Here is a 26470-nt window from a genome sequence, read left to right as displayed (position 1 = left end):
TTTTTTTCGATAAAATATGTAGAATTTAATAAAAAAAAAATAATTAACAAAAAACAGTGTGTGTGTGTAGGGGGGAAAACAACCATATATTAAAATTATAACTTTTTATAAGTTTCAATGTTTTGTTCTTAAATTCATGTATATATATAACTATATCATTTTAATTTTTTCATTGTTCTGTGTTTTCTATATCTATTTCTTTTTTCCTTATTTTATATTTTAACAATACATATATATTGATATATTTTTTTTTCTTATTTTCACTTTCTATGGAATGGTGTCATTTTTTTCCATAAATTTTTTTTTAATTTTATTTTTGAATATTTATATCATCGCTTGTTCAATTTTTCATCTTTTGATCACAATATTCATACAAGAATGTTTTAATAATATGCATAAATCGTAATAAATAAATAAATTATAAATAAATCAAATATATAAATAAATAAGTATGAACTTTTTTTGATGCTATATGCACTTGCTCTTTTAACTTCCAACATTTATTAAAAAAAATTAATATAAAAAAAAAGGGAAAATATATAAAAATAAACATATAGAGAACAAACAAAGGAGGCAAAATAAAATTAACTAATTTATAATATATATATATATATATATATATATTATATTTTTATATACTGTTTGTATATTTTTGAATTTTTCAAAATTATTATTCCCATTTCACAAAATTGTCTCTCCTTTTTTTAAAAAAAAAATGCTTGAAAAAAAAGATGGAGAAATTATATTTACAAACACTTTTTGTGCAACAGATAATGAAAAAATAACTTCAGTGTTGGAATTTAACAATATCAAAATTCAGGTATTATATATCCATATATAAAAATATATATTTTATGTATATCCCTCTATATGTATGTTGCTGTTATTATATATACATTTGTAGAAATATAATGATTTTTTCCCTATTTCTAATATATCTATACATGTAACAGTATAAATATTAGTAAATGTGTGAATATGAACTGAGCTGAAATAAGCTCGAAATATGGTAAATTATGGGCGCAAATAAAATATGTATATTTTTTTTTAGGGATATATAAGAAATATAAGAATAGAGGATTTAAAATATCTGAGAAGTATCGAAACATTGAATTTAGCAAACTTTTATTTATTATATTTTTATTTAAAAGATATATATTACATTTTTTTTCATTTTATTTGTGACGTGAATAAAGAAAATCTAATTCTCCTAAAGAAAAAAGACGAAATAAAAAATTACTTCATATTTAATACCAAAATTGAAAATTATGATATTTTCATAAATTCACTAAAACTTTTATTTGAAAAAAAATGGGAAATAAATAAAAGGGGTATTATATTGGATGCCCCAAAAGATTCACTACAGTGTGTAGATACAAATAATAAGAATGAAAAAAATAATGTAAATTCGAAACAGGGAAAAAAGGGGAAAAACAGAAAAAATGGGCCAAATGAAAAAAATGAAAAAAAACAAATATCTGAGAATGAAAATAAAAAAATTGTTTCTTCCCCATACATAAACCAACTTTTAGACACAATATATACAGAAGATAAAATGCAAATAAATAATATAGATAAATTAATAAATGATAAAATAAAAAAAGAAAATATATTTGAAAATAATTTTGTTAAATTGAACAATAACTTTTCTATCTATAAGTTATCATATCTATATTTTAATGACAAATTAAAACGAATAAGGTTGGATTATAACTTTCATTTAATATTATCAAATAAAATTCGATATAAAGAACAAAATAAAAAAAAATTAGAAAAAAAAAACAAACAAAATACAACACTTGAAAATACCGAACAAAATTTATTTCATATATATGAACGGCTATATTTATTGTATGCTTCACATTTTAAGTATTATATTTTTTCCTTTTTTCTGTATTTCTATATAAAATATACAAATGCCAGTTACTTGCTTGATGGTAAAAATAATGAAGTATATTACCATAATAACAGAAATAGAAACAATAACAATAAAAGTTTCGAATTTATGTACAACCATGATGATAATTTAAAAAACCTTAGCAGTGTTATATCACACATTTTAACCTTTATAAATAATGTTTTAAATAATCTAAATAATTTATTAAATGAAAAAAAAATATCCATTGATAAAGACAAATCATTACAAGGAGCAAATTCAGAACATAAAATATATACTATTAAAATAATTAATAAAATGTTAAAAACAAAATTATTTTTTAAATATATTAAAATAGAACATATTGACATTACATTGTCATGTATTGTTTTGGTTAATATATATAGCCAAGATTATGCACATTCCTATTTTTATTTAAATAATATTTATACTAACTTGATGCATGCCTTTCCAAAATATAACGCATCAATATCTCTATGGAAACATTGTAATAATTATTTTTAAATTATAATTTGATTTTTTGTAAAACTAAAGATATATTTCAATCTACTATTTATATATTTTTTTGTCTGCATACTTTAAATCTTTACTTCTTTATCATTTCTCTAATCAATTGAGGAATTTTGTTCATTTCATCGAAAGTTTTACATAATTATTTTTTTTTAAATTTACATTTCTACCCCCCTTCTTTTTGACAGTACGACGAGCAAATTACTTCCGTTTCTTTACAGATATGGAGAAGATATCTTTAATTGAACGATTTTCACTTTTTTTTAACTTAAAAAATATTCGGTTAGATTATTTATATAGTATTTTAAAGTCAGCAAATAATAGGAATAAATACTCTATCAATATTAAATTAATTGACGAATGTTTATACTTCCACAACATAGAAAGGACAACACATTTTTTAAATTGCTTACAAATCCAAATAAAAAATGAGAAAATGTCTTTTAATATGTCTAATCGGGAAGCTTTAGAAAGCAATGATAGGTGCTTTTTATTAGATAATAAAAATGAGTGCATTCAAAATTTTTTTAAAACATATAAAGAGTCCATTGAGGATTATACTTATATTATATATCAGGAAAAAAAATTTGATCATCAAAAATGTTTTTCCAAATTTGACATACCCAATATCATTTGCTTTGGAATGTAATAGCTCGAAAATATAGCGATTTGGCTTATTTACATTATTTTTTTTTTTTTAGCTAGTTACACACACTTTTCGCTAGTTTAATTTAACTTTATGTCTCTTTATTTTTAAGTGAACCTCATTGATGCTACACCCCTCCGCTTACTTGTTTAAATAACTTATTTGTCTATATAAGCATACTAATTATTTTTTCATTCTTGTTTTTTTTTTTGTACAAATTGTCGTAAAACATGATATAACCATATTTTTATTTATTTATTAAATTTTGCTCGCGGACAAAACACAGTCATGAAAATATCTTTTTCTAGTACATATCTTATCCATTTCAACAAAACCACAAAATAAGCTTATATTAAATAGTTATAATAATAATAGTAAACATGTAAATATAGGACAAACATTTAAAATGTATGTAACAATTTAAGTAAAAAATGGAAAAAAATATATTATGGGTGTAATAAGTAGGTATATAATTATAATCCCTATATTTTGTTATAATAGTTTTAAAAAGAAAAATAATATATTTGCTAGCTAAAATAACATACATACATATATTCATTTTTTTAGAAAATAAATCTATAATATCCTAAATATTATATGTCTTCTCTCTTGTGATTTAAGTCTTGATTTTTTTTTTTTCCTATTTCCACACAATAACTTGGTCCATTGTTATTTCTGGAATTATATATGCATCGAGAACTTTTTAATTGCATATTTTTATTTCTTTCAATTTCGCTTTTATTAATATTATTTCCATATAGCCACATATAATTAACAACATAAGGATCGTTTACACTGTTATAAAACAAAGCTTCTTTATTTCCCATTTTTTTAAATTACTTAATGGATTATTTTTTTATATTTTACAAAGAAAAAAACGTCTGAAAATATTATTACAATTAATATGAAGAAATATATGTATGTACAAAATGGCAATAAAATGATAGGGGGAAATATAAATGCTATATGCTCATTGATTTGTGTTTTTTAGAAAATATTAAGGAAAATGTTACAATGACAATAATAATAAAATATTAATGATAAATATTTTTAAAGGCATTTAATTTATATATTTTTATAACATTTGTCTATTTTTATTTTTAAGCATATTTTTATAATATTTATGAAAAAATCAACTTATATATCTAATTAAATGAGCGAAAAGGAGAAAAAAATATATTTTATTTAGTGATCCAGCAAAGAGATAACTAAATGTGTGCATGATATAAATAATTAAAAAAAATTTATACATAATTATGGATTCGCTGTATTATATATACATAGAATTAGGGTATAATACTTACAAAAAAAAATGCCTAATAATATAGAAACTATTTTTCTTTATTGTTTTTTTAATACAAAAAGAATATAAATTATATCTATATTTTTTTTAAATGTAATACATCCACATAGACTCACTCGCTCTCATATATATATGTCTATAGACATATATATCCCTTTATATGTATTTTTTTTTTTTTCATTATCAAAGATAAATATATAATTTTTTTGTTTGTTAATTTTTTAAAATAAAGAATAAAAAAACATAATAATAGTTTACATTGTCAAGGAAAAATATAACCAACCAAATAATGAAAAGACAAATTTACGTTTTTTTTTTATTTTTATAAAATATTATTAATCGAAAAAAAGGGAATACAATAGAATCCAAAGGTTATACTGCTTATAAGAAAAATAGTAAAAAAAAAAATCAAATTACATTTCTTATCTTGGATATTTCCTTTATCTCATTGAGCTACATTTTTAGTGCAACATCAAAATTTTGTTTTACTTTTTTTATTTCATATATAAAGGATATCTATCATATTTTGTTTTAAAATGGGAATAAAACAAGATAAGTGCTTTATTTATATATGTTGTTTTATATTTACATTTTGTTCAAATTCTATAGATGAATAAAGAAAATTTGAGCGAAAATGTCAAAAGGGTTTTAGCGAAAAAAGAAAGAAAAAAACTTAAGGAAGAAAGAGAATTATATAATGCCACTAAAATTATTAGTTCACAAAATAATGCTATGAGAAAAATAATAGCTCAAAAGCAATTAGCTTCCACTAGTTTTGTTAGTAAAATGAAAGATATAAATAAATCATTCCCACATATAAGGGCTAAAGATGATAAAAATTATATGAAAGAAAATCGAGTAAAGATTCAGGAAAAAGCTGTACTTCATAAAAAATTCCAGGAAGAAAAAGAGGAGCTGAAAAAAAAAAAACCATTCAAAATGAAAAGGTTTGAAAAAATTACTTCAAAAGTGGCTGAACATTTAAGGAAAAACGAAACGAAAAATGAGACAAAAAAGGAAGTCGAGTTTTCAATTGACGTAGAAGAGGAGGAAATGGAAGAGGGAGAATTAGAAGAAGCAGAGGAAGAAATAGAGGAAGAAGTAGAAGAAGAACCAGAGGAAGAAGTAGAAGAAGAATCAGAGGAAGAAATAGAAGAAGAATCAAAGGAAGAAGTGGAAGAAGAAGCAGAAGAAGAAGCAGAAGAAGAAGCAGAGGAAGAAGCAGAAGAAGAAGCAGAGGAAGAAGCAGAAGAAGAAGCAGAGGAAGAAGCAGAAGAAGAAGCAGAGGAAGAAGCAGAGGAAGAAGTAGAAGAAAAAGCAGAGGAAGAAGTAGAAGAGGAGGAGGAAACATGCAAAAGGGAAGATGGATATGGAAAAACTGAAGAAAATATAATAGATAAATTTCAAAAAAATGAGCGTTCTAAAAAAAATGAAAAAGGGGGAAAAGATAAATTTCATAAAAATTATGGGAAGTTGCCAAGTTATATTTTAAAAAAAAAAAAAGATATACCAGACGAATCGATGGATGCACCCCCAGGATATCGTGTTTTAAAAAACGATGAAAGAAATTATGTCTTAAAAGAATTGCATTCTCAATTAAAACAAATTAATGAAGAATATAAAAACAATAAAGATAAAGAAAAAAAAATTGACCTCGGAAAACAATTAAAAGAAATAAAGGACTCTATCGAATTATTTAGCACCCCTTATGTTGTTGTAGACAAAAATTTCTAGTAAACAAATGGAAGAATAAAATGACAATTTTTTTTAGTAAGTTAATTTTCACATTGGCAAAAGAGATACATCCATAAAACAAATGATGGCCCCAATGATGATTAAATTGTGTATAGATATACATAGCTATTTTTAAATGTTATAAAATTGGATGAATTATATATGATTGAAAATTATTAAAGCTTGTTCAACCAAATGATATCCTTATTTTATCACGTCATTTCAGCTATTACTTTTCCATTATCTTATGCTTGCTTTTATTAACTTTTATTACCTATTTTTTCTCGGCAATTTATTTTTTTAATAATGCATTTTACATGCAAATTACAAATTGAAAAAACGTTGTAAAAAAGTTGTAAACATTTTTATACTAAAAATAATCAAAAAATTCTTAAACAAAAAAAATAAATAATAATTTACTGCCTTAAATGAGCAGTTAGGCGGTCAGGTAAAGTGTCCATAACACATGTTCCTAAAAAGAAAGAAAAAATATATCAAAATAACATACATACATATATAAAAGATAGCATGATAAATAATGGCCATTCTTCATATTTCTTTTTGAGTTTTTCACTTTTTAAACATTTTTTAAATTTACCTTTTTGTCTTTGATCATCCCATTCTTCAAGCTGCTCGACAGTACAAGCGATTTGCGCTCGATAGTATTGAAATCTGAAAAAAAAAAAACGAAAAAAATATTAATAATTCAGAAAAAATTGATATAATGCAAAAAAAATATGAACAATTCAGAAAAAATAGGTACAATGCTGCACACACATATATAAACATAAATGCTACTTCGCATGTTCTCACTTGCAACGTGGGTCATCATCTCCAAGTTCTTTTGCACAACGACAAAACATCGTATATCTATATGCACAATGATTGAATTGATTCATTTGCAAAAATCTTGGATCCTGTTAAAAATAAAGAAAATTATAATAATATATCTATAGAATTTACTTTTTTTTGCATTCCATTATTAGAGTGTTTTATTTTGAAAAAGCTATATAGTAACGAGATATGGTTATTTTAAAAGATAAAGACGAGTATGTTAAGAAGATATACATATTTAAAAGTAAAAGTAAATATATATTTATGGACAGTTGCTATAAAGCATAACATGCATGGGAGTAACTTCGCCATATATATATATGTGCATATAACACATTTTCAATAAAATAGTTTCTATGTATAGACAAACAATGTATATTAAGTTTTAATGATTTATAATTACACTACTGTGAGGATTTTGGGAAGTTATTTCATCATAATTTTTTATAAATTTTTGATTTAAGCTATTTGACTCAGCCATTTTTAATAACTGTACATTTATTATACAATAATATATATATATATATAATATATTATATTTTTATTTTATACACACGCATTTATTTCTCATCGTAAAACTTTAATATAAAAATTTATATATTGGTAATACAATATTAATATAATTGCAAAATTAAGGATTATAGATAAATATATTATTTCATTATTTTTTGATATTTTATAAGCATATTATTTTTATCCAATTTGTGTACATTATATTTGCATTTTTTTTTCAGCTTTTCGGGTTTTGATAAAAATAAAAATTTTCTATACAGCATATATCATGATTATTTTTACTATAATTTCTTTTTATTTCTGTTATATTATTTTGTATTTAATCAATATATATTTTGTTTTATTTCTTTTTTCCCCCACTTCCCCCTTGTTAATCGAATTTTGTAATCGACCAATTTGCAACACTTCTCAAACACTTTTATTTGTTTGGATTTTCAAAGTTTATATAAAAAGTTAATTTTAATTTGATAGTGAAAAGTATATCTCGACCTACATATACAAATGTGCCAATGTAAAGATTACTTATTTGTTTCATATATAATATTTATAACTTTTTATAAATAAGTATGTTTAATTTAGTGTATAATAAAGTTTTATTTATCACCATTTTGTGTGTTTTTTTTTTTTTTTATTCATGTTAAAATATTACTATGAAACATTCGGCTTTGGAGATGGCTTGTTATGATATATTTTTTTCTCAAACATATTAGTTACATTATTTTATTTTGGGGGTAATTTTTATTGCGATTTAATTTAATGCTTATAATACTTATTTCCTTTAATATGCTATACTTATATGCATATTATTTAGTTCCAGTTTTATACATAATAATATATTCATCCATTTTATTTTTTATTCAAATAATTTTCCAATTCGTATTTCCACTACACAGTTAAATTATTACCCAGTTGTATTTATAGTGCTTTAGTCTCATTTTAAAAATATCACCAACTTGTTTGATTTTGTTTTTGAATAGAATTTTCACACAACTTTAGAACAATACTACAGAATTACATTCATGAAAAGTTTATATCCATGAAAATTCAAATATTTATACAAAAAAAAATACAATAAATAAACAATAATACTATTTAATTAATTTTATTTTTTAAGTACCACTTTGAGGTTATTTTGTTAAGGGGAAAGTGTGCATATAATTATTTCAAACCGCATTTTATTAAAATATTTTGAATCATTTTTCAAAAATATATGGATAAATATATATGCATGCCAACTTTTGTATATACATTTTATATAAAATTATATTTTACTTTTAAGGAAAATGTAGTATAAACAAAAAGACAAATAAAATACATTAATTTTCATATTTGCTCATTCACAAACTGCATAGATATTGAAATTTGTAAAATTTATAGGAATAGTTTAATAAATAATTATAAAAATAGATATTTGATAAAATGAAGGAAAATAAAAACAAAAGTAGATTTCCACTTCTGTATAGAAATAAATATATGATAACAAGTATAACATTATTGTCCATAATTATAATGTTTCAATACAAGTATCATGAAGTTTTATCGGTTTATAACAATGATATAACAGTACATCAGAGTAGCAAATTATATTTAGCCCGCTTATTATTTGGTAGAACACGAAGTAGAATAACTGGAAAATTATTAGAAATAGAAATTCCGCACAATTATCGTTTATTTATATATAATTTATTAATAAAATATATGAACATAAATAAAAATGAAATCAAATATCCAATCGAATCATATAAATCAATAAGCGAATTATTTTCAAGATATATTCGAGAAGAAACAAGACCAATTGAAGACATTAGTGAATATTCTATACTCAGCCCATGTGATAGCGAAATAATAGATTTTGGTGAATTAAATAAAAATATAAATAATGTAAAAGGATTAAATTTTAATGTAGAAACATTTTTGGGGGTAAATTTACAAAAAAAATATAATGATGATACAACAAAATTTTATTATGCTATTTTTTATTTAAGCCCCAAAAAATATCACCATTTTCATGCCCCGTTTGATTTCACATATAATATGAGAAGGCATATATCTGGTGAAGTTTTTCCATTATTTAAAGGGATGTTTAAATTTATAAATAATATATTTAATATTAATGAGCGTGTTATATTAGGAGGTGAATGGAAAGGTGGGAAAGTTTACTATGCAGCAATTAGTGCATATAATGTTGGTAATATAAAAATAGTAAATGATAATGAATTGCTTACTAACAATTTAAGATCACAACTAACATACATAGGCGGAGATATTGATACGAAGTTTTATGAAACTCATAAAAAAGTAGAAATAGGAGATGAACTTGGTGAATTTAGGTTGGGGTCATCTATAATACTTATATTTGAGAACAAAAAGGATTTTCTATGGAATGTTAAAGAAAACCAAACAGTTTCAGTGGGCCAAAGAATTGGGGGTATTACTTGGCACCCCCCCCCAAAAAATAAAGTAATTAAAATTAAAAGTTGAAAATGCTGAAAATGCCGAAAATGCTGAAAATGTTGAAAATGCCGAAAATGTTGAAAATTGGGAATTCTTGTAATTTCGCTACCCCTTGCAGTCATTGTTTTTCAAATTGTATTAAATACATAATTAACGCAAACAAAAATATATTAGTAGATTTGCATATATGCTTTATTTCTATATACATAACTTTTTTATACATAACTTTTCAAACTGTTAAATATATTCATCTATTTGATTACCATTTTTGTGAGAAATGAGAGACAACACAAAAATGGTGTTTCTTCAGGAATGCAATGCCACACATAAGGTTTTTGGTAAAATGTTTAGCAGAGTGTTCAAATTATGTTTGTTTGGAATAAGAAATTAAAAAAATGAAAAGTGAAAAAAAGAGAAAAAATTGCGTCATATGCACATCCCATTTTGTACAGAATCCCATATAGCTATTTTGCTCTTTCCCTTATTTATCACACTTTCCTGAATTTATGTAAACAGAATGTTTAGGTTTTTCATTTCCCCATTTCCCTTCAAGGAACATTTGACGATAAGTAACATTTCCTACTGGCCATCGCACATATTGGTCGTCATTATATATTTTCATATTTTCTTCTATTAAATTTAAATCAAAAACATCATCTACATCTTGATCATTTGGAAATGGATCATTACCATCTTCTAATGAATATAAAACTCTAACATGCATAAAAATCTGATCACACTCACCACAACGATATAAAAACCCTTCTCTGCATCTAAAAAATAATGGAACATGTTCATTTTCACCTGTTCCACCTGTACAACATACTACTCTCTCTGTATGTACACTAGGCACTATCACTGGATTTTCTATTGTTCCAAAAGGTCCAACAAATGGTGATGATTTTAAATATTCATAAAATTCAAGTAAAGCTAGCATATGCTCGTTGTCAGGGTTAGCTATCTGCAAAAAAAAAAAAAATATGACGAGACAAATATGAAGTAAATTAAAATATATAGAAATTATTTAAGAAGGGTATGCAAAATAAAGAATAAAAAAAATGCAAATTTCTGTATAAACAATATAAAAATTAGTAGTAATACATATAATTGTAAATATTTCCATAAACAGTTTAAGTAAAAAAAATGTACCTGCATCCCAAGGTCAATAGCTAGCTGCTTATACGATTTTTTAATAAGTTTTTCATAATTTAATAAATTACTTTCACTTCTTATTTTCCAATACCAATAACTTTGAATAAAATCATGGTTTTTTTTATTACTTGCTAATATTTCATTTATATTATCAGGAAAAGTATCTAATGGTAATTCATAATCCTCTGGTAATGTTCGTGTAAAATGTAAATATGTTCTTTTTTGTGTGTAATTAATTATTTCATTTTTTACAACTTTATTTGCTCTGTTATATATATTTCTTTTATTTATTTTTCCAAACTGGTTTAATGATACACTTTTTAATATTTTACTTAAAATCATATTGATCTATCTTTATGCATATAGAGAAAAATGTTTTGTCGAAAAAATAATATATATTATATTTGTAACTTTTTTTGATAAATAATCACACATATATATAACTTACAAAACATATTGTCTCATATGTTTGTTTTAAAAAAATATTATTAATTTTGATATACTACCAAATAAACATTGCAGTAAACTAAATACCTCGAAAAAAATTAGAATTCATTTTATATTAACATATTTTTATATGTAAAAATAAAAATACAGATTGTGTAACGAGTAAAAATGCATATAAGCACTCCTACAAAAATACAATTGATAAATATAATTTATAATGCTGCATTTTTCATGATTTCAAAACGGAAACAAATGTAAATTATTAATAGCATTACACTAGTTTAACCAGCATATATAAGCGCTATTTTTTTTTTTCATTTTAGCACAAAAATATAATAATGTATATATATTCAAGGAAAAAATTAATTGTATATAATTTTGAAGTAAAATGGAAATAAATGTAAAAGAAATTGAAATAAAATGATGTGATCTAATACATATATTTTAAGAAAGAAAAATATAATTTTTATTATACATATAATAAAATCATGAAAAAATATATTTTCTTTAAAAATTTGGGCAATTTTAATATATTATGGATGAAAAATAAACTACAGGTTTATGGCATAATATATTTTGTGTATATATTTTATTATGTTTTTTTTATGTGTATCGTGTATATAATTTTTTTAAATGAGTTTCACATTCTTTTTAAATCAATTGATAGTTCATATAAAACAATTTTATAATAAAAATAATAGATAAAAAAAAAATGAAAAAAAAATTTTTGTAATAAGAAAATATCAATCCATAGCATATTTGTATGGCCATCCTGTGCTTTATAGTTTTTTTTTTTTCTCATTTGTTTGTTTCTTTTTTGTTTTATCCATCTCATTTATCTAATAATTAAATAAACAAAAATAGACGAACATTGTAACTTAAAAATATTTATCTCCACCCAATAGATTATAATTTTTCCGCTTTCTTTTACAACATATAGTACTTGAAAATTCAATTAAAATATTTTCTTAACTATTTCTATGAAAATAAAAATTTTGTTGTCTACTTGCATCATTAAAACTTATATATAATACGAATGTTTTCCTTAATAAAAGAGTTGTAAATTATTATTTATTCATTAATATAATTTTTTTAATTATTTGTTTAATTTTTTTTTGTTTTTGTAAACATTATTAACTGTTCCTATTCAAAAATAATAAATTCACGACGAACTTATGTAACCACATTATCTATACATTTTTTTCAGACATATATTCACATGTATGCACACTTGCAAAGTTTGAAATAATTAAAAAAATATATTTGAAATATATGAATATAGAGATTGTTAATTATACTAGTTTGATATTGAAAGCAAAAAAACTGATTTATAAAATTCCATAAAAATTTGATAAAATGATTAATACAAAAAACTTGGATAAACAAATAGATATTTTAAAAAAATGTCAACTTCTTGCGGAAAGTGAAGTAAAAGCTTTATGTAATGAAGCAAAATTATTATTAATTAATCAAGAAAATATAAGATATGTATCGTTACCAGTAATAATATGTGGTGATATACATGGACAGTTTTATGATTTAAAAGAATTATTTAATATTGGTAATGAATTACCTGAAACTAATTATATATTTTTAGGGGATTATGTAGATAGAGGAAAATATAGTATTGAAACTTTTTTATTATTATTAGCTCTAAAATTAAAATATCCAAATCAAATAACATTAATTCGAGGTAACCATGAAAGCCGACAAATAACTGAAGTATATGGTTTTTATGATGAATGCATAAAAAAATATGGATCAGTAAATGTATGGAAATATTGTACAGAAGTTTTTGACTATTTACCTATAAGCGCAATTATTAATGAATATTATTTTTGTATACATGGGGGTTTATCACCTTCTTTTGCAAAAATTGATGATTTAAAAAAAATAAAAAGAATACAAGAAATTCCGAGATATGGAACTTTATGTGATATAATGTGGTCAGATCCATCTGATATAAATGGATGGGAAAAAAGTCCAAGAGGTGCAGGTCATTTATTTGGTTCTGACATTGTTCATAAATTTTGTTATATTAATAATATACAACTTATAGCTAGAGCTCACCAATTAATAATGGAAGGATATAAATGGTGGTTTGATAAAAAACTTGTTACTATTTGGTCTGCTCCTAATTATTGTTATCGTTGTGGAAATATTGCTAGCATTATGCAGATCGATGAAAATTCAAATTTCACTTTTAAATGTTTTGGTCCATCATCTGTTGAGGATACTTCTCCAACTTTTTTAAAAAAACAGCCACCGATATATTTTTCATGAACTGTTCAGAAAATTTTATTTTCATTAATGATAATTATCATATTATTATTAATTGTTCATATTCTATATCTTCATATTTCCCACTTTTAGTCAATAATTTATCTTTACCAACCATAATTTTTATGAACATATTTTTTTTTTTTTTTGCATTACATGAAAACTGCACATACATGTGTATCGTACTTATTTGAAACCACTTTTTGAATAATATACGCGAAACGTATTTTTCCCCTTTATTAATAATAATCCATTTTAGTAACTTAAAACGAATTTTTTATTCTTATTTTTAATCTTTAACCAATTGAAAGCATTAAAAATGATAAAAAAAAACTGTTCATACGTTTGTTTATTTTTATAATTTAAAAAATGAAAGGGTGTTTTGATAAAATTATGCAATATTGAGTGTTGTACACACAAAAAAGATATAAATGAATGATAGAAATAAATGAAAAAAAAGTGCAAAAGTGCAAAAAATTAAAAAAAAATGAAGAAAATATTTTTAAAACATAAAAAATGGTTTATAATGGAAATATTCCCTTTTTCGGTTAGCTATCCATTTAATACACCAATTATATAGCGAATTTAATAGAATGATACTCAAAATTAATAAATAAAATGAAAATTTAAGTAAAAAAAAAATGCACAGAAAACATATATATCATGTGTGTGCATAAATAAATATATATACATAGCGAAGGCTTTATAAGAATATTTTACTTCAAAGAAAGTTTATTTCGCAATTACATTTTTTATTTCTTCTTCTGAAATTTATTTTAATATTTCATAAAAAACAAAAAATGTGCTCGAGCAGAAAGGGGAAATCATATGAAATATACGACAGTCACTGCTCAATTAGAAATACAAAAAAAAAACAGAAGGAAATTAATTTATTGTATCAAATTTATGTAATTTTTTTCGCCACAAATTATATTTAGCTTGAAATTTTGCATTTGTTATATTTTCATATGCATTAGGAGTTGCAGGGTCATCATCCATTCTATCTTCATATTTAACAAGTTTAACATAATTTTTATATTCTTTTGTTGATTTCCCAACAGCTATTTCTTTAAGTCTACTATTTACTCTATTATTATTGACGCTATGCATAGAATCAATTGGATTATTTCTTATGTCTCCTAAATAATTAATAAAATTATTATTAAAATTATTGAATTTTTCTAAATTTATATTTTCTTTATTTATTTTTGTTAAATAGTTAATTTCTGTTAGTCCTTTTAAATTCATTTGATTATAAATAGTTGGAGTAGCATTCTTATTTCCAAAATTATCTTCATTATTTATTTTATTTTTTAGTTTGTTTTTAACTTTTTTAGTTGGATTCAATGGAATATTATCATCATCTATTTCTATATCATGAGATATTGTACAATTAATTTTTGACATACTTGTATGATCATCTATATTTCTTTCTTTTCTTTTTTTTCCTTTGGACAATGTTCCTACTAAATTATTTGCATGCATTGTTAAAAGATTACTAAATTTTTTATTTTCATTTACTGATAATTCATTAAGATTTGTTTTTTCTTTTAAATTTGGATTATTTTTATTAATTTTTTCTTCATTTTTTTCATTATTTTTTTTTTTTTCAACTATATATTTTGAAAAATATGAATTTTTTATATCTTTTTTATTATTATTTTTTTTGTTTTTTTGAATATTATGTGAATTTCTTTTCATTGATGAATTAGATGTTGTACAAGATACAGAACAAGAATGTCCCGATTTTATCGAATCGTTAATTGAGGTTTTTCTTAATTTAGTTAAAGATTGTCTTTTTCCTTTTACACTATTTTTATCATAATTTTCACTATTAATTAAATTCTTTTTTTCAGTATATTTTATATTTTTATCATTTATTTTTTTTACTATTTTTCCATCTCCTTTAGTTGCATTATTGTCCTGAATTTTGTTAATATTATTTTGTTCGATATTACTGGATACATCATTCTGATTTTTTATTTCAGATTCTAAATTGCTTATTAAATTTGGTTTGTTGGTATTTTTATTTGTTTCTGAATTTGTATTTTTTTCATTACAATTCAAATTTTCCACATCATTACCATTTCGATTATCGTTTTTAGTGTTATCTACTTTTTCAGAAACTTCATTTTTTGAATTACCAATTAAAGTGTTTTTTTCTGTCCCATCATTTTCTACTTTTTCAGAATTATCCGAAAGTTTTAGATTTTTTATTTTCAAATTAATACCAACATTACTATTATCTAAGTCTGCATTATATGAATTCAAAAAACTGTTATTTAAATCTGCTTCTTTTTCATAAGGAAGTTTTTTATTTTTCAAATTTTCATTTATGTTATCATTTTTTGTAGAGGATTGTAAAAAATCTGCAAATGGGAAAGGAATGGGAACGGAATGAGAAATGAATGCCCACTCAAGAATCAGACGCGTATACATACAAGAAACTTATTATAACATCATAAAAATAACAAACTTTTATATCGCTAAAAATGTAATATACTTTCGTCCAATATATATATACATGAAATATATATGGTTGAAGTTCATGCATTATCATGTTCATATTATTTTATTATATTTATTACTTGATTCACTAGATAAAAGATCTACCCATCTAATTGTAAACATTTTTATTGATTAAAAAAAAATATATATATATATATATTCACAATTGATATATTTTACAATTATTTGTATCAATAGTACTATTTGCTTATTTCGAATTCCTTTGAGTATTTTTAAAAACTATCACTAATTTATTTTTCTTTTCTTTCCAAAATATTTTTAATTTGGGGATTTATATGTGTTTAACATTTAAATGCATGCATACATTCGTATATATATACTATATATACTATATATAAATAAATATATATATATATATATATATATATATATACTATATATACATATCTATTTATAAAAAAAACGCAACAAAAACACACACTAATCTTGTACAATTAAGTGTGATACTAATAAAATGAAATGGTATTTTTGATTTATCACACCCTTTCTGCTTAATGCTTGTTTGGAAAATGATAAATGCTAATAAAAGTATAATTATCAATTTATTATAATATAAAATATTATTAACTAATAAATGAAATATGCATAAAGAAAAAATACCCAATGTATATAAAAAAAAAGAATACTATAATGTACATATAATATACATCCAAAGATTTAACATATAAAAGTTGTATATATCAGTTTACACAAAAAATATAAAACAGAAACGAAAAGAAAATGAAAAAGCAAAATTAAACAGTGTATCATATTCATATATAATAATTCTACATATGTACATACATATGCAAATGTTAATACTTTTTTTTTTGTTAATTAATAAAATAATATTGAAACGATATTTTTGTGTATTTATAGTATTTTCATTGTTTAAAATAAAAAAAATCTAAAAATCGCGATATAACCACTAGATAGTGTGTGCCAAATTAATGGAAAAATATCTAACGCATATAAAAAAGAACTGTCTTTGCAATTAAGATATTTGTAAATAATATAATTAAAATTATTAAAAAAAATAAGGGGAAAAAATATTTATTTGACTTATTATTGTATTATCAATGAAATTCAACTTATAAAATATATATATATTGGGATATATAGGTGTGTTGCATTATTTTATTTTTTTGAAAATTCCAACTTGGAATTTTAACCAAATTTTTTAAATATATCATGGAATAAATTAAAATTATTATGAAAAATATTTTAATGTGTTTACATATTTTTATTCAATCGCAGTTTTTTTATTTGCTATTTTAAATATTTTGTTATTATTCATTTATTATTTTGTGGTATTATATACCAATATTATTTTGTGTGTGTGTATTTAATATTTTTTATTTCTTCATCATTATAAGTTTGCAACTTGTATATATTTCATCTTTTCTATTTGCACAATTCTATGCCAAAATTGTGTTAAAAAAATAGGAATATATATATATTCGTAACAATTATTAAAATGTGTATATATTACATAATTCATTTTAATTCCAACTTAAGACTAGTAACTGACAAAAATTAAAATATTGGACAATATTATATTCAATAGTCAACTCCCTTTTTCTTTTAGTTAATTAATAACTAAAATACTTTTTTTCTAAAACACACATTTTCGTTTTATATTTGTAGATATGTGTGCATATGTGTGTAAGTATATTACCAAACATTTGTTAGCCATTTTTCACCCATTTTTTATTTTTCTCATCAAAATAACATATAGGAAATAAATTTCAAAAAAAATAATGCCAATTATAATCTTATGTATTTCCTTTTACTTTTTTATAAAACGAAATAAAAAGTATCTATAGACTCTCTTATATATACATAATGTATGTAGCATATTGAAATATATAACTAATTTTAATAATTTCCATGTATTCCTATTCGAATATAATATTTTAAATAACTACTTTTTTAATATGTACGGAAAATTAAATATCTAAAAAATTTTACCTTTTTTTTATTCTTATATATGTACATATCAATTCTTTCGATTTAAAGAATGTGTATAAAAAAAAAAAAATATAAAGACATAGTATAGTCTATATAATTTAGGCAAGTGTTTCTCTTATTATTTTATTTTTCGTAATGAATATTATATAATAAAAAAAAAATCCATAAAAATATAGAGGAAGCATATATGAATAGTTTATCACCATAATTATAAATTCAATAATAACAAAATATTTTAATAGCTTAGTTTTCATATATATATATATATATATAAAAGGTTTTTTTTTGAAAAAAATTCAAATTAGACGTTTTTTTTTAACTATTTTTTGGATTATAATAAACTAATTAAAATAAAATATTTATGAAATAATGAATGAAACAGATAAATTTAAGGTAATTTACAATATCACTTGTTTTAAGATATTTTAAATGGTTATGTACTATATATATTCGCATACAATCCTTTTTATTTCGTACAAGAAATGTGTATCCTTACATTTTCATAATATCACCCATGAATAAAAAATAAATAATTATGTATATACTATTTAATGAATTGTTTGTTTGGTTATTTATGAGACTTTCGCATTAAATCGTTTTTTTGCAATTTTCTCAATTTGAGTATATATAAAATGTCGTTATATATTTGTGTAGGATGAATTTGACATTGAATTGATGGAGGAAATAGGAAAAGAAGTAATTGTTCTTAACAAGAAAATTGTTTGCTACTATTTTTATTTTTTATTTTTCGTTAAATACTCTATGCAATCATTTGTATACATGCACAAAAAATATGCCGCCACAAAATACAATTCTTATAAAGCACTTTTATCGCTACCTATTTTTTTTATTTTTAAAGACCATATCTCAATTTCTTGAAAAAATGTATTATAATGAAGAAAAAACAAAAATCTGGGTGTCGCAAATTTTAGACACTACTTTAAAAGAGTTATCGAAATTAAACAAGCCATTTAAATATGTTGGTAATCGCTTTATTTTAATTTTTCTTATTTTTTTATGAACATGCATGCTATTATTATAGAATTTTAGGTTTTTATTATGATATGTTCATAAAAAAATAAGAAAAATTAAAATAAATAAAAAGTACATAATAACGTAATGAGTTTCAAAATTTCAATTCTTATTTAACATAAGTTTATTTTATTCATTTTTCAATTTAGCTACTTGCACATTGATGGAAAAAAACGGATCTCCCCTTACAGCCTCAAACATTTGCCTTTGGGACGAAAATTCAGATGGTTATGAATACAAAACATAAGAACATTACATAATAAAAAAAACAAAAAATTATATAATAAATATATATTAAAATAAAGAAATTTTTGGAAATAAATGGCTAAAAAATAAAATAATAATGCATACACTTTTTCTTTGCGTGATTTTCATTTCATAATGTTCATTTTACTAGCTTTAAAAACCTATGAATATAAACCAACTCATGTTTATATTTGTTTTTCTCCTTCTTTATATCGACCACAATGAACATTAAAATATATACTTTACTTTGGATATATTAATTTAACAATGTTTTTTATATTATTTCATTCTACAGGTATGTGCAGCGTCCAAATGGGGAATGAAACCTTAGATTGTATTCTTTGCATATATGCCATAAGAACATGAATTTATTGTTTTAGAAATAACATATTTTATTGTAATAATACATTTTATCTTTATAATATTTTTTATATGCACACTGAAACATATGCATATATAAGTATATATTATGTTAAATATGACATTGTGTATTTTCTTTTTTTATTTAAAAAAATTATGTCTACACGCATATATGAGCTTTGAATTTTTATTAAGCAAAAGAACTTCGTTAAACAAATAAATACGCATTTTATATAGTGAAAAAAGAAAATAAAAATGATTAAAAGTATTTAACGGTACAAAGCATATAAAGTTTTGGGACTGTTAAAAATGGGTATATATGTACATATATTTTTTTAATTTTTACTTGTCAATTTAATATATATATGAATATGTAGATAAAATATATTTATGGCAAATTGTTATAAAAATGGATGAGCTTTATGAAAATTTAAAAATAATTGATTATAGTTTAATATGCTTTGTGAATAAATACAAAATTATAGACAAATATGTAAAACACATATTGGATATTTTTGCAAAAATAATAGATGAATATAATACATTAATACATAAAGTTATAAATGCCTATAAACAAAATGTCTACAATTCTGTCCATAACAGCTTCCTTGAATTCAAAACAAATGAGGAAAACCAAAATAAAAAAGTAAAAAAATAAATAGAGCTTATATTTTTCATAAAAAAATTATATAAAGTAGCTATCTATTTATTTTTTTAATATCAAATAGTAAAAAAAAAAAAAATGTTCTTCATAACATTTTATGTATAATATTTTTTTATGCACTACTTTTTATAAAGAATAAGGAAATACATGAAATAAAGAATACTCTTAAAAAAGCAGTAAAACTCACTAAAACAAACATAAATTTTAATGATAGCAACCACGATAATCAGGTTAAAATAAAAACAATTAAAAAAAAAAATTATTCTTTATATAATATAGTTATACACATATTAACAATTTGACTCTCTGCATATTTTAGACTGATTTCAATATTTTTTCATTTATTATTTATTTAATTTTTTTAGGATTCTTTAGAATTTAATACAAGCATAAAAATTAGTTTTCCTTATAATACATTAGCTTTGTACAAGCTCAGATATTATCGAAATTTATTTTTCAAAAAATATTCCACTATAACAAAAAATGAAAATTATTTGGTATGAATATTCTGAACAATCTTGTCTATATATATGCATATTCATATATTTATTATTTATTTTATAAAAAACATGTAGAAAGATCGACTATTCAATTAAACTTACCTCAGTATATGAACAAATGAATGACCATATTAAAGTGAAAATAATAAATTTTAAATCCTAAATGTTATGACATGACATATGAAATATAATTTATCTTGGTTTAAATTTGATGCAGAATGCTAATTATCAAAGAAAACGATTTTTAGAAAAATTAAAATTGTCAGCAAAAAATAGACAAACCAAAAAAAATGATATTTTTAAAGATGATTATAAAAATATGCAAAGAATATTAAAAGAAAATAATTTTTTTAAAGAATCAAACAATTTAAAGGATATATTAATTATAACCAAATATTTAAATAAGGCTAAAAATATTATTAACAATATTCCTTATTTTTTGTATACTATAATGGAAGAATTTGAAACAAGTGGTTCTACATTTCAAGAAAATATGTATTTATTCGTTCTTATTGCATTAAACATGTGGCTTAAAAAGGTTTGCATTTTCTGTTATTATATTCCATGTGTTTCATTTGATCTCCATTTCCCAATTTAAATTCCATTGTTTTCCGATTTTATATTCTTTATACGCTAGTTCAAATATAAATTTTATAATATTTTCTTATATATATATATATATGTATGTGTGTGCGCACAAACGTTTTTGTCGTTGTAGATTATTCAGGAGTGTGAACGATTCATCTCGGATCCTAAAACTAAAGGAAAGAAAAACAAAAAAGAAAAAGAAAGTGATAAATATAAAGTATACAAAGAATATCTTAATGATATAATACAAAGAGGAGCAGAACAAACAGATACATTTAACGAAGTCAATGTTTTATTTTCTTATCCTTCAAATATGAAATTTAATGTTAATACCTCATTTCTAACTTATCATTTTTTATATATAAACAAAAATTTATTTAATTTTCTAAAAAAAAAAGAAAAAATTGAAAAGGGACAAAAAGAGATACAATATAAAACAAATGCAAAGATTATTGAAAAAATTAATTATAAAGAAAAAGATGAATGTGCATACATGAAAAATGATATATATAATTATAATTTATACAACGAATATGTAGATCTATATAGCGTTACTGATTTAAGTTTCAAAATAGATAATGAAAATATATATCCCAATATATTTTTAATAAAAAATTACATGCATGAAGAAGCTAAAAATATAATAGACATAATATATAAATTACAAAATAAATATTTCAATTTAATGATTTATCAAGATGCTTCAATAATTATACAATTAATTTTATATATTTTAAATAATTTAAAAATATTAAGCAAAAAAGAATGCCAACAAGATTTTGATGAATATGGCGATTCAAAAAAAAATATTTCAAATAATAATATAAAATGCAATTATTTAAATATGTATAGTAAATTATTATTTCCTATGCGTTTAACATTTTTAAATATCCTTAAATTTGTACATAATACATTAAAAAAACATGAATGGAATTATATATGCACATTTTGGACAAAACATAAAGAAAGCAAATCTGATACTGACACAGATAGCAATGATACAAATAAAAATGATATAGGAGATGAAAACAAAAAAAGTCTTAAAATAGAATACAAAGAAAATAATTCCAAAAATAATAAATTTAATTATTTACCTTTGTTATTAGACGAGTGTAATGAAGATAATTGTTATCATTTTAATAAAAAAAAAAAAAAAAAAAATATTTACAATAATTCTGAACAAACAAATTGTGAGCTAGCTGAACAAAGAATGTTATGTTCTGATTTTTATAAAATTGTTAATGATAATTTGAAAAATGTAAAAATCGAAATAGAGAATAAAAATAATAGAGATATATATACAGGAATTTCACTGAAAAAAAAAAATAAATATAAAATAGATACCCCCCCCAAAACTAATGATCATATGCATAGTTCTAAACAAAATAAAACAAAACACACAAATTCAAAGGGAATACAAATAAAAAGCACAAAAACAATTAACCCCAATAGTAATGATACAAACAATACTTCTTCCATTTTGAAAAAAATAAAAACTCAGATAGCCCTTACAAAAAAAGGGGATACTTTTCCTATTAAAAATAAAGTTCTATCTAAAACTTTAAAAACTATCAATCCATCTCCCCCCCAAATTAAAACAAATAATCAAAAAAGAACAAACCAAACGGGTGTGCAAAATAAACCAAGTATAAATTATTTAAGTAACAAAGTTGTTATAGAAAAGCAAATTAATTCCATTCAAAAAAAAAGTGGGAAATGGGTCAGGGGTTAACAAAGAAAAAGTAGCCACGTCAAGGCGTAATAATTGTTATAAAAAAAATTCGAAAATGATGAATATCATAGATTTTACTTTGTTTCACATTAGTAAAGATAACGAATAAAAAATCTTGGCCCAATTTTATTTGTTTGAAAATGTTTAAAACTTATGAGTTTTTTTTTCCAACAATGTACATATTTTTGGAAAAACTAAGAAGGTATCCATTTATTATAAAAGTCATTTCCTTTATTATCAATTATAATGAAAGCTGGAAAATCAACAACATCAATTAAATGTACTGCTTCCATACCAAGTTCATGAAAATCGATAACTTGAACTTTAAGAATATTATTTTTAGCTAATATTGCACCTGGGCCTCCAATACTTCCCAAATAAAAACCGTTATATTTTTTGCATGCATTTTTAACAACTAAAGATCTATTTCCTTTTGCCAAAGAAATTAAAGACGCATTGTTTTTCATAAGAATTTCTGCATATGCATCCATTCTTCCAGCAGTTGTTGGCCCAAACGATCCACTTGCATAATTATTTGGAGTTTTAGCTGGGCCTGCATAATATATAGGATGTTTTTTAAAATAATCTGGTATTGCTATATTTTTGTTAATAAAATTATCAACAATTTTTTTATGTGCAGTATCCCTAGCTACTATTAATTTGCCTGTTAAAATTAATAATGTTGAAACAGGATAATTTGAAATTATTTTTAATATATTTTCTATAGGTTGATTTAAATCTATTGCTATTCCATTACTTTTCTCATTATTATTTTCATAAATTAAATTAGAATTTTTAAATTTTTTATTAATTCCATTTTTTAAATTATCATATGTTACTTCAGGAAGATATTTTATTGGTTCATGCTCTAACTTTTCAACAAATACTCCATTCTTATTTATAATACATTTTATTTGTCTATCAGCAGAACAAGATACACCTATCCCAATTGGACATGATGCCGAATGCCTTGGAAGCCTTATAACTCTAACATCATGTACAAAATATTTTCCTCCAAATTGTGCACCTATTCCTAAATTTTGTGATTTTTCTAAAATAATTTTTTCACTTTTTATATCCCTAAAAGCTTTACCATATATACTTCCCTCTTTTGGTAAATTATCTAAATACCTACAAGATGCTAATTTAACTGTTTTTAAATTCATTTCTGGTGATAACCCACCTATAACGATAGCTAAATGATATGGTGGACATGCAGATGTCCCAATTTCTTTTATTTTATCTAATAAAAATTCATATAATTTATCTTCATTTAATATACTTTTTGTTTGTTGGAATAGAAAAGTTTTGTTTGCACTTCCCCCTCCTTTTGCAATAAAAATTAATTCATATTTTGGATCTTTTTTAATTTTATCATTTAAATTTTCTTTCTTTTTTATATTACTATATATTTCTATTTGACATGGTAAATTATTTTTAGTATTTATTTCATCAAACATGTTAATAGGAGATAACTGACTATATCGAAAATTATTTTTTTTATAAGCATTATATACCCCTAAGGTAAGATATTTATGTTCATATGTTACTAAAATTTCCTCGTCTTTTTTTCCCAAAATAATTGCAGTTCCTGTATCTTGACAACCTGGTAAATTTTGATGAGAACTTATTATAGCATTTTTAATTAAAGTCATAGAAACATATTTATCATTTTTGCTTGACTTTTTATCCATTAATATATTTTGTAATTGTTTTAAATGATTTTTATTTAAAAAAAATAATATTTCTTTTAATGCATATTCACACAATTTTGTTAAAACAAATGGTGGGACATGTATATATTCTTTCATTATATTTTTATTACTTTCTTTTTCATAATTATTTTTTATTTTCAAATTTCCATTATCATCAAAAAATTCATTTTCATCCTCATAATTTATATCATAATATTTACTGTTTTCATTTATTTTATTATCAAATTTTATCACTTCTATATATTTACTTAGATCATTAAGACGTCTATATTCTATATTGTCATTTCCTTTTTCTTCAAACTCAAAAATATCTAAGAAATTGTTTAATGTATTTATATTTAATTTATTTATTTTGTTAATGTTGTTAATATTTCTAATATTGTTAATATTGCTAATATTTCTAATATGTTTTTTTCCATGAACTCCTATAAAATTACTGGTACATATTGTATACGGAAATAGTTTGGGAACCTTCTTAAACTTTCTAATCTTTTGATATCCTACCATTGTTGAGTTCAAAAATTTACAAATTTATTAAATAAATTTCACACAAAATCCCTGTGATGTTAATGCTAGAAAAATATTTTTTATTCACAAAGCACAAACTTTAGCTATCTACTATTTAGCTGTTTTCCCGCTTTATTAGCTTTCACTTTTTTTTCTATTTTCCACGCTATATTTTTTTCCTTGAATTTTTTTTTCACATTATATTTTATATTATTTTATGTAAACATCTCAGAACGATACAGGACAAGAAATATACATGTGTAAGAAGGAGTATTATACCCTGTTCCGTTATTTTGTTATATTACTATTATATTTATTTTTTTATTTTATTTTTTATTTTTTTTTTTCCTATTTTTTCATCTCATCGTTCATGGATTTAAGCAACTTCAAATAAAAAATTAACTATTTTTAAACAGTCGTTATTTTTATTTTATTGTTATGTTTTATTTTGTTTTTTTTGCACATATAATATTTGGCGCATTTTTTTTCCTGCGCAATATTTACAACGTATTTCAACTATCACTAAAATATACTTTTATAAATATATTAATGATACATTTGTTTTCAGTTTCGTAAAAATACATAGCCATATTATGCATGCGCATTAGGGGCCATATCAATTATATTCGATGCTAATATTAAATTAAAATGTTTGGTTTTTCAGTGGTTGGGTCATACACCCAAATATATTTATATTATTATAAATATATACATATGCATGTACATACACATTTGATGTACTAACATTACTGCTTTTCTATTTCCCTCTTTTTTATTGTTAAAGTTATAAAAAATCTATAATATATCAAACAAAAAAACAAAAATTAATTAACAAACCGAAAAAATAAAAGAACATATTAATGTTAATTCCTTATTA

The 26470-nt window shown here is 22.2% G+C and overlaps 11 protein-coding genes across 11 annotated transcripts; 6 read left to right on the top strand and 5 right to left on the bottom strand.

The window, feature by feature from the left end:
- Window positions 1-715: 715 nt before the first annotated feature.
- Window positions 716-3056, top strand: PBANKA_0829000 (conserved Plasmodium protein, unknown function; the record flags this gene model as incomplete). The annotated part of the gene is made up of 3 exons (XM_034564469.1): window positions 716-820; window positions 1052-2384; window positions 2596-3056. The coding sequence occupies 3 exons, from the start codon at window positions 716-718 to the stop codon at window positions 3054-3056; spliced, it is 1899 nt and encodes a 632-aa protein (XP_034421263.1).
- Window positions 3057-3646: 590 nt separating this feature from the next.
- PBANKA_0828950 (conserved Plasmodium protein, unknown function) lies at window positions 3647-3880 on the bottom strand (the record flags this gene model as incomplete). Its single annotated transcript, XM_034564468.1, has 1 exon — window positions 3647-3880. The coding sequence occupies one exon, from the start codon at window positions 3878-3880 to the stop codon at window positions 3647-3649; it is 234 nt and encodes a 77-aa protein (XP_034421262.1).
- Window positions 3881-4965: 1085 nt separating this feature from the next.
- PBANKA_0828900 (conserved Plasmodium protein, unknown function) lies at window positions 4966-6090 on the top strand (the record flags this gene model as incomplete). The annotated part of the gene is made up of 1 exon (XM_034564467.1): window positions 4966-6090. One exon carries the CDS (start codon window positions 4966-4968, stop codon window positions 6088-6090), a length of 1125 nt encoding a protein of 374 aa, XP_034421261.1.
- Window positions 6091-6506: 416 nt separating this feature from the next.
- PBANKA_0828800 (cytochrome c oxidase subunit 6B, putative) lies at window positions 6507-7405 on the bottom strand (the record flags this gene model as incomplete). The annotated part of the gene is made up of 4 exons (XM_034564466.1): window positions 6507-6562; window positions 6689-6762; window positions 6904-7007; window positions 7328-7405. The coding sequence occupies 4 exons, from the start codon at window positions 7403-7405 to the stop codon at window positions 6507-6509; spliced, it is 312 nt and encodes a 103-aa protein (XP_034421260.1).
- A 1451-nt stretch (window positions 7406-8856) lies between these two features.
- PBANKA_0828700 (phosphatidylserine decarboxylase, putative) lies at window positions 8857-9918 on the top strand (the record flags this gene model as incomplete). The annotated part of the gene is made up of 1 exon (XM_034564465.1): window positions 8857-9918. One exon carries the CDS (start codon window positions 8857-8859, stop codon window positions 9916-9918), a length of 1062 nt encoding a protein of 353 aa, XP_034421259.1.
- Window positions 9919-10372: 454 nt separating this feature from the next.
- PBANKA_0828600 (cytochrome c oxidase subunit 5B, putative) lies at window positions 10373-11385 on the bottom strand (the record flags this gene model as incomplete). Its single annotated transcript, XM_034564464.1, has 2 exons — window positions 10373-10852; window positions 11041-11385. 2 exons carry the CDS (start codon window positions 11383-11385, stop codon window positions 10373-10375), a joined length of 825 nt encoding a protein of 274 aa, XP_034421258.1.
- Window positions 11386-12846: 1461 nt separating this feature from the next.
- On the top strand, window positions 12847-13773 carry PBANKA_0828500 (serine/threonine protein phosphatase 4; the record flags this gene model as incomplete). The annotated part of the gene is made up of 1 exon (XM_034564462.1): window positions 12847-13773. The coding sequence occupies one exon, from the start codon at window positions 12847-12849 to the stop codon at window positions 13771-13773; it is 927 nt and encodes a 308-aa protein (XP_034421257.1).
- Window positions 13774-14655: 882 nt separating this feature from the next.
- Window positions 14656-16401, bottom strand: PBANKA_0828400 (RNA-binding protein, putative; the record flags this gene model as incomplete). Its single annotated transcript, XM_034564461.1, has 2 exons — window positions 14656-16139; window positions 16359-16401. 2 exons carry the CDS (start codon window positions 16399-16401, stop codon window positions 14656-14658), a joined length of 1527 nt encoding a protein of 508 aa, XP_034421256.1.
- A 2217-nt stretch (window positions 16402-18618) lies between these two features.
- Window positions 18619-19893, top strand: PBANKA_0828300 (dynein light chain, putative; the record flags this gene model as incomplete). Its single annotated transcript, XM_034564460.1, has 5 exons — window positions 18619-18642; window positions 18904-18945; window positions 19109-19232; window positions 19431-19508; window positions 19823-19893. The coding sequence occupies 5 exons, from the start codon at window positions 18619-18621 to the stop codon at window positions 19891-19893; spliced, it is 339 nt and encodes a 112-aa protein (XP_034421255.1).
- Window positions 19894-20296: 403 nt separating this feature from the next.
- On the top strand, window positions 20297-23371 carry PBANKA_0828200 (conserved Plasmodium protein, unknown function; the record flags this gene model as incomplete). Its single annotated transcript, XM_034564459.1, has 5 exons — window positions 20297-20533; window positions 20686-20781; window positions 20917-21048; window positions 21269-21589; window positions 21770-23371. 5 exons carry the CDS (start codon window positions 20297-20299, stop codon window positions 23369-23371), a joined length of 2388 nt encoding a protein of 795 aa, XP_034421254.1.
- Window positions 23372-23565: 194 nt separating this feature from the next.
- Window positions 23566-25593, bottom strand: PBANKA_0828100 (fumarate hydratase, putative; the record flags this gene model as incomplete). Its single annotated transcript, XM_034564458.1, has 1 exon — window positions 23566-25593. The coding sequence occupies one exon, from the start codon at window positions 25591-25593 to the stop codon at window positions 23566-23568; it is 2028 nt and encodes a 675-aa protein (XP_034421253.1).
- Between the last annotated feature and the right edge of the window lie 877 nt (window positions 25594-26470).

The sequence above is a fragment of the Plasmodium berghei genome (assembly GCF_900002375.2).
Source record: "Plasmodium berghei ANKA genome assembly, chromosome: 8".
Taxonomy (NCBI): Eukaryota; Apicomplexa; class Aconoidasida; order Haemosporida; family Plasmodiidae; genus Plasmodium; species Plasmodium berghei.
Note: the sequence above shows the minus strand (reverse complement) of the source record. Positions and strands in the feature narration are given on the sequence as shown.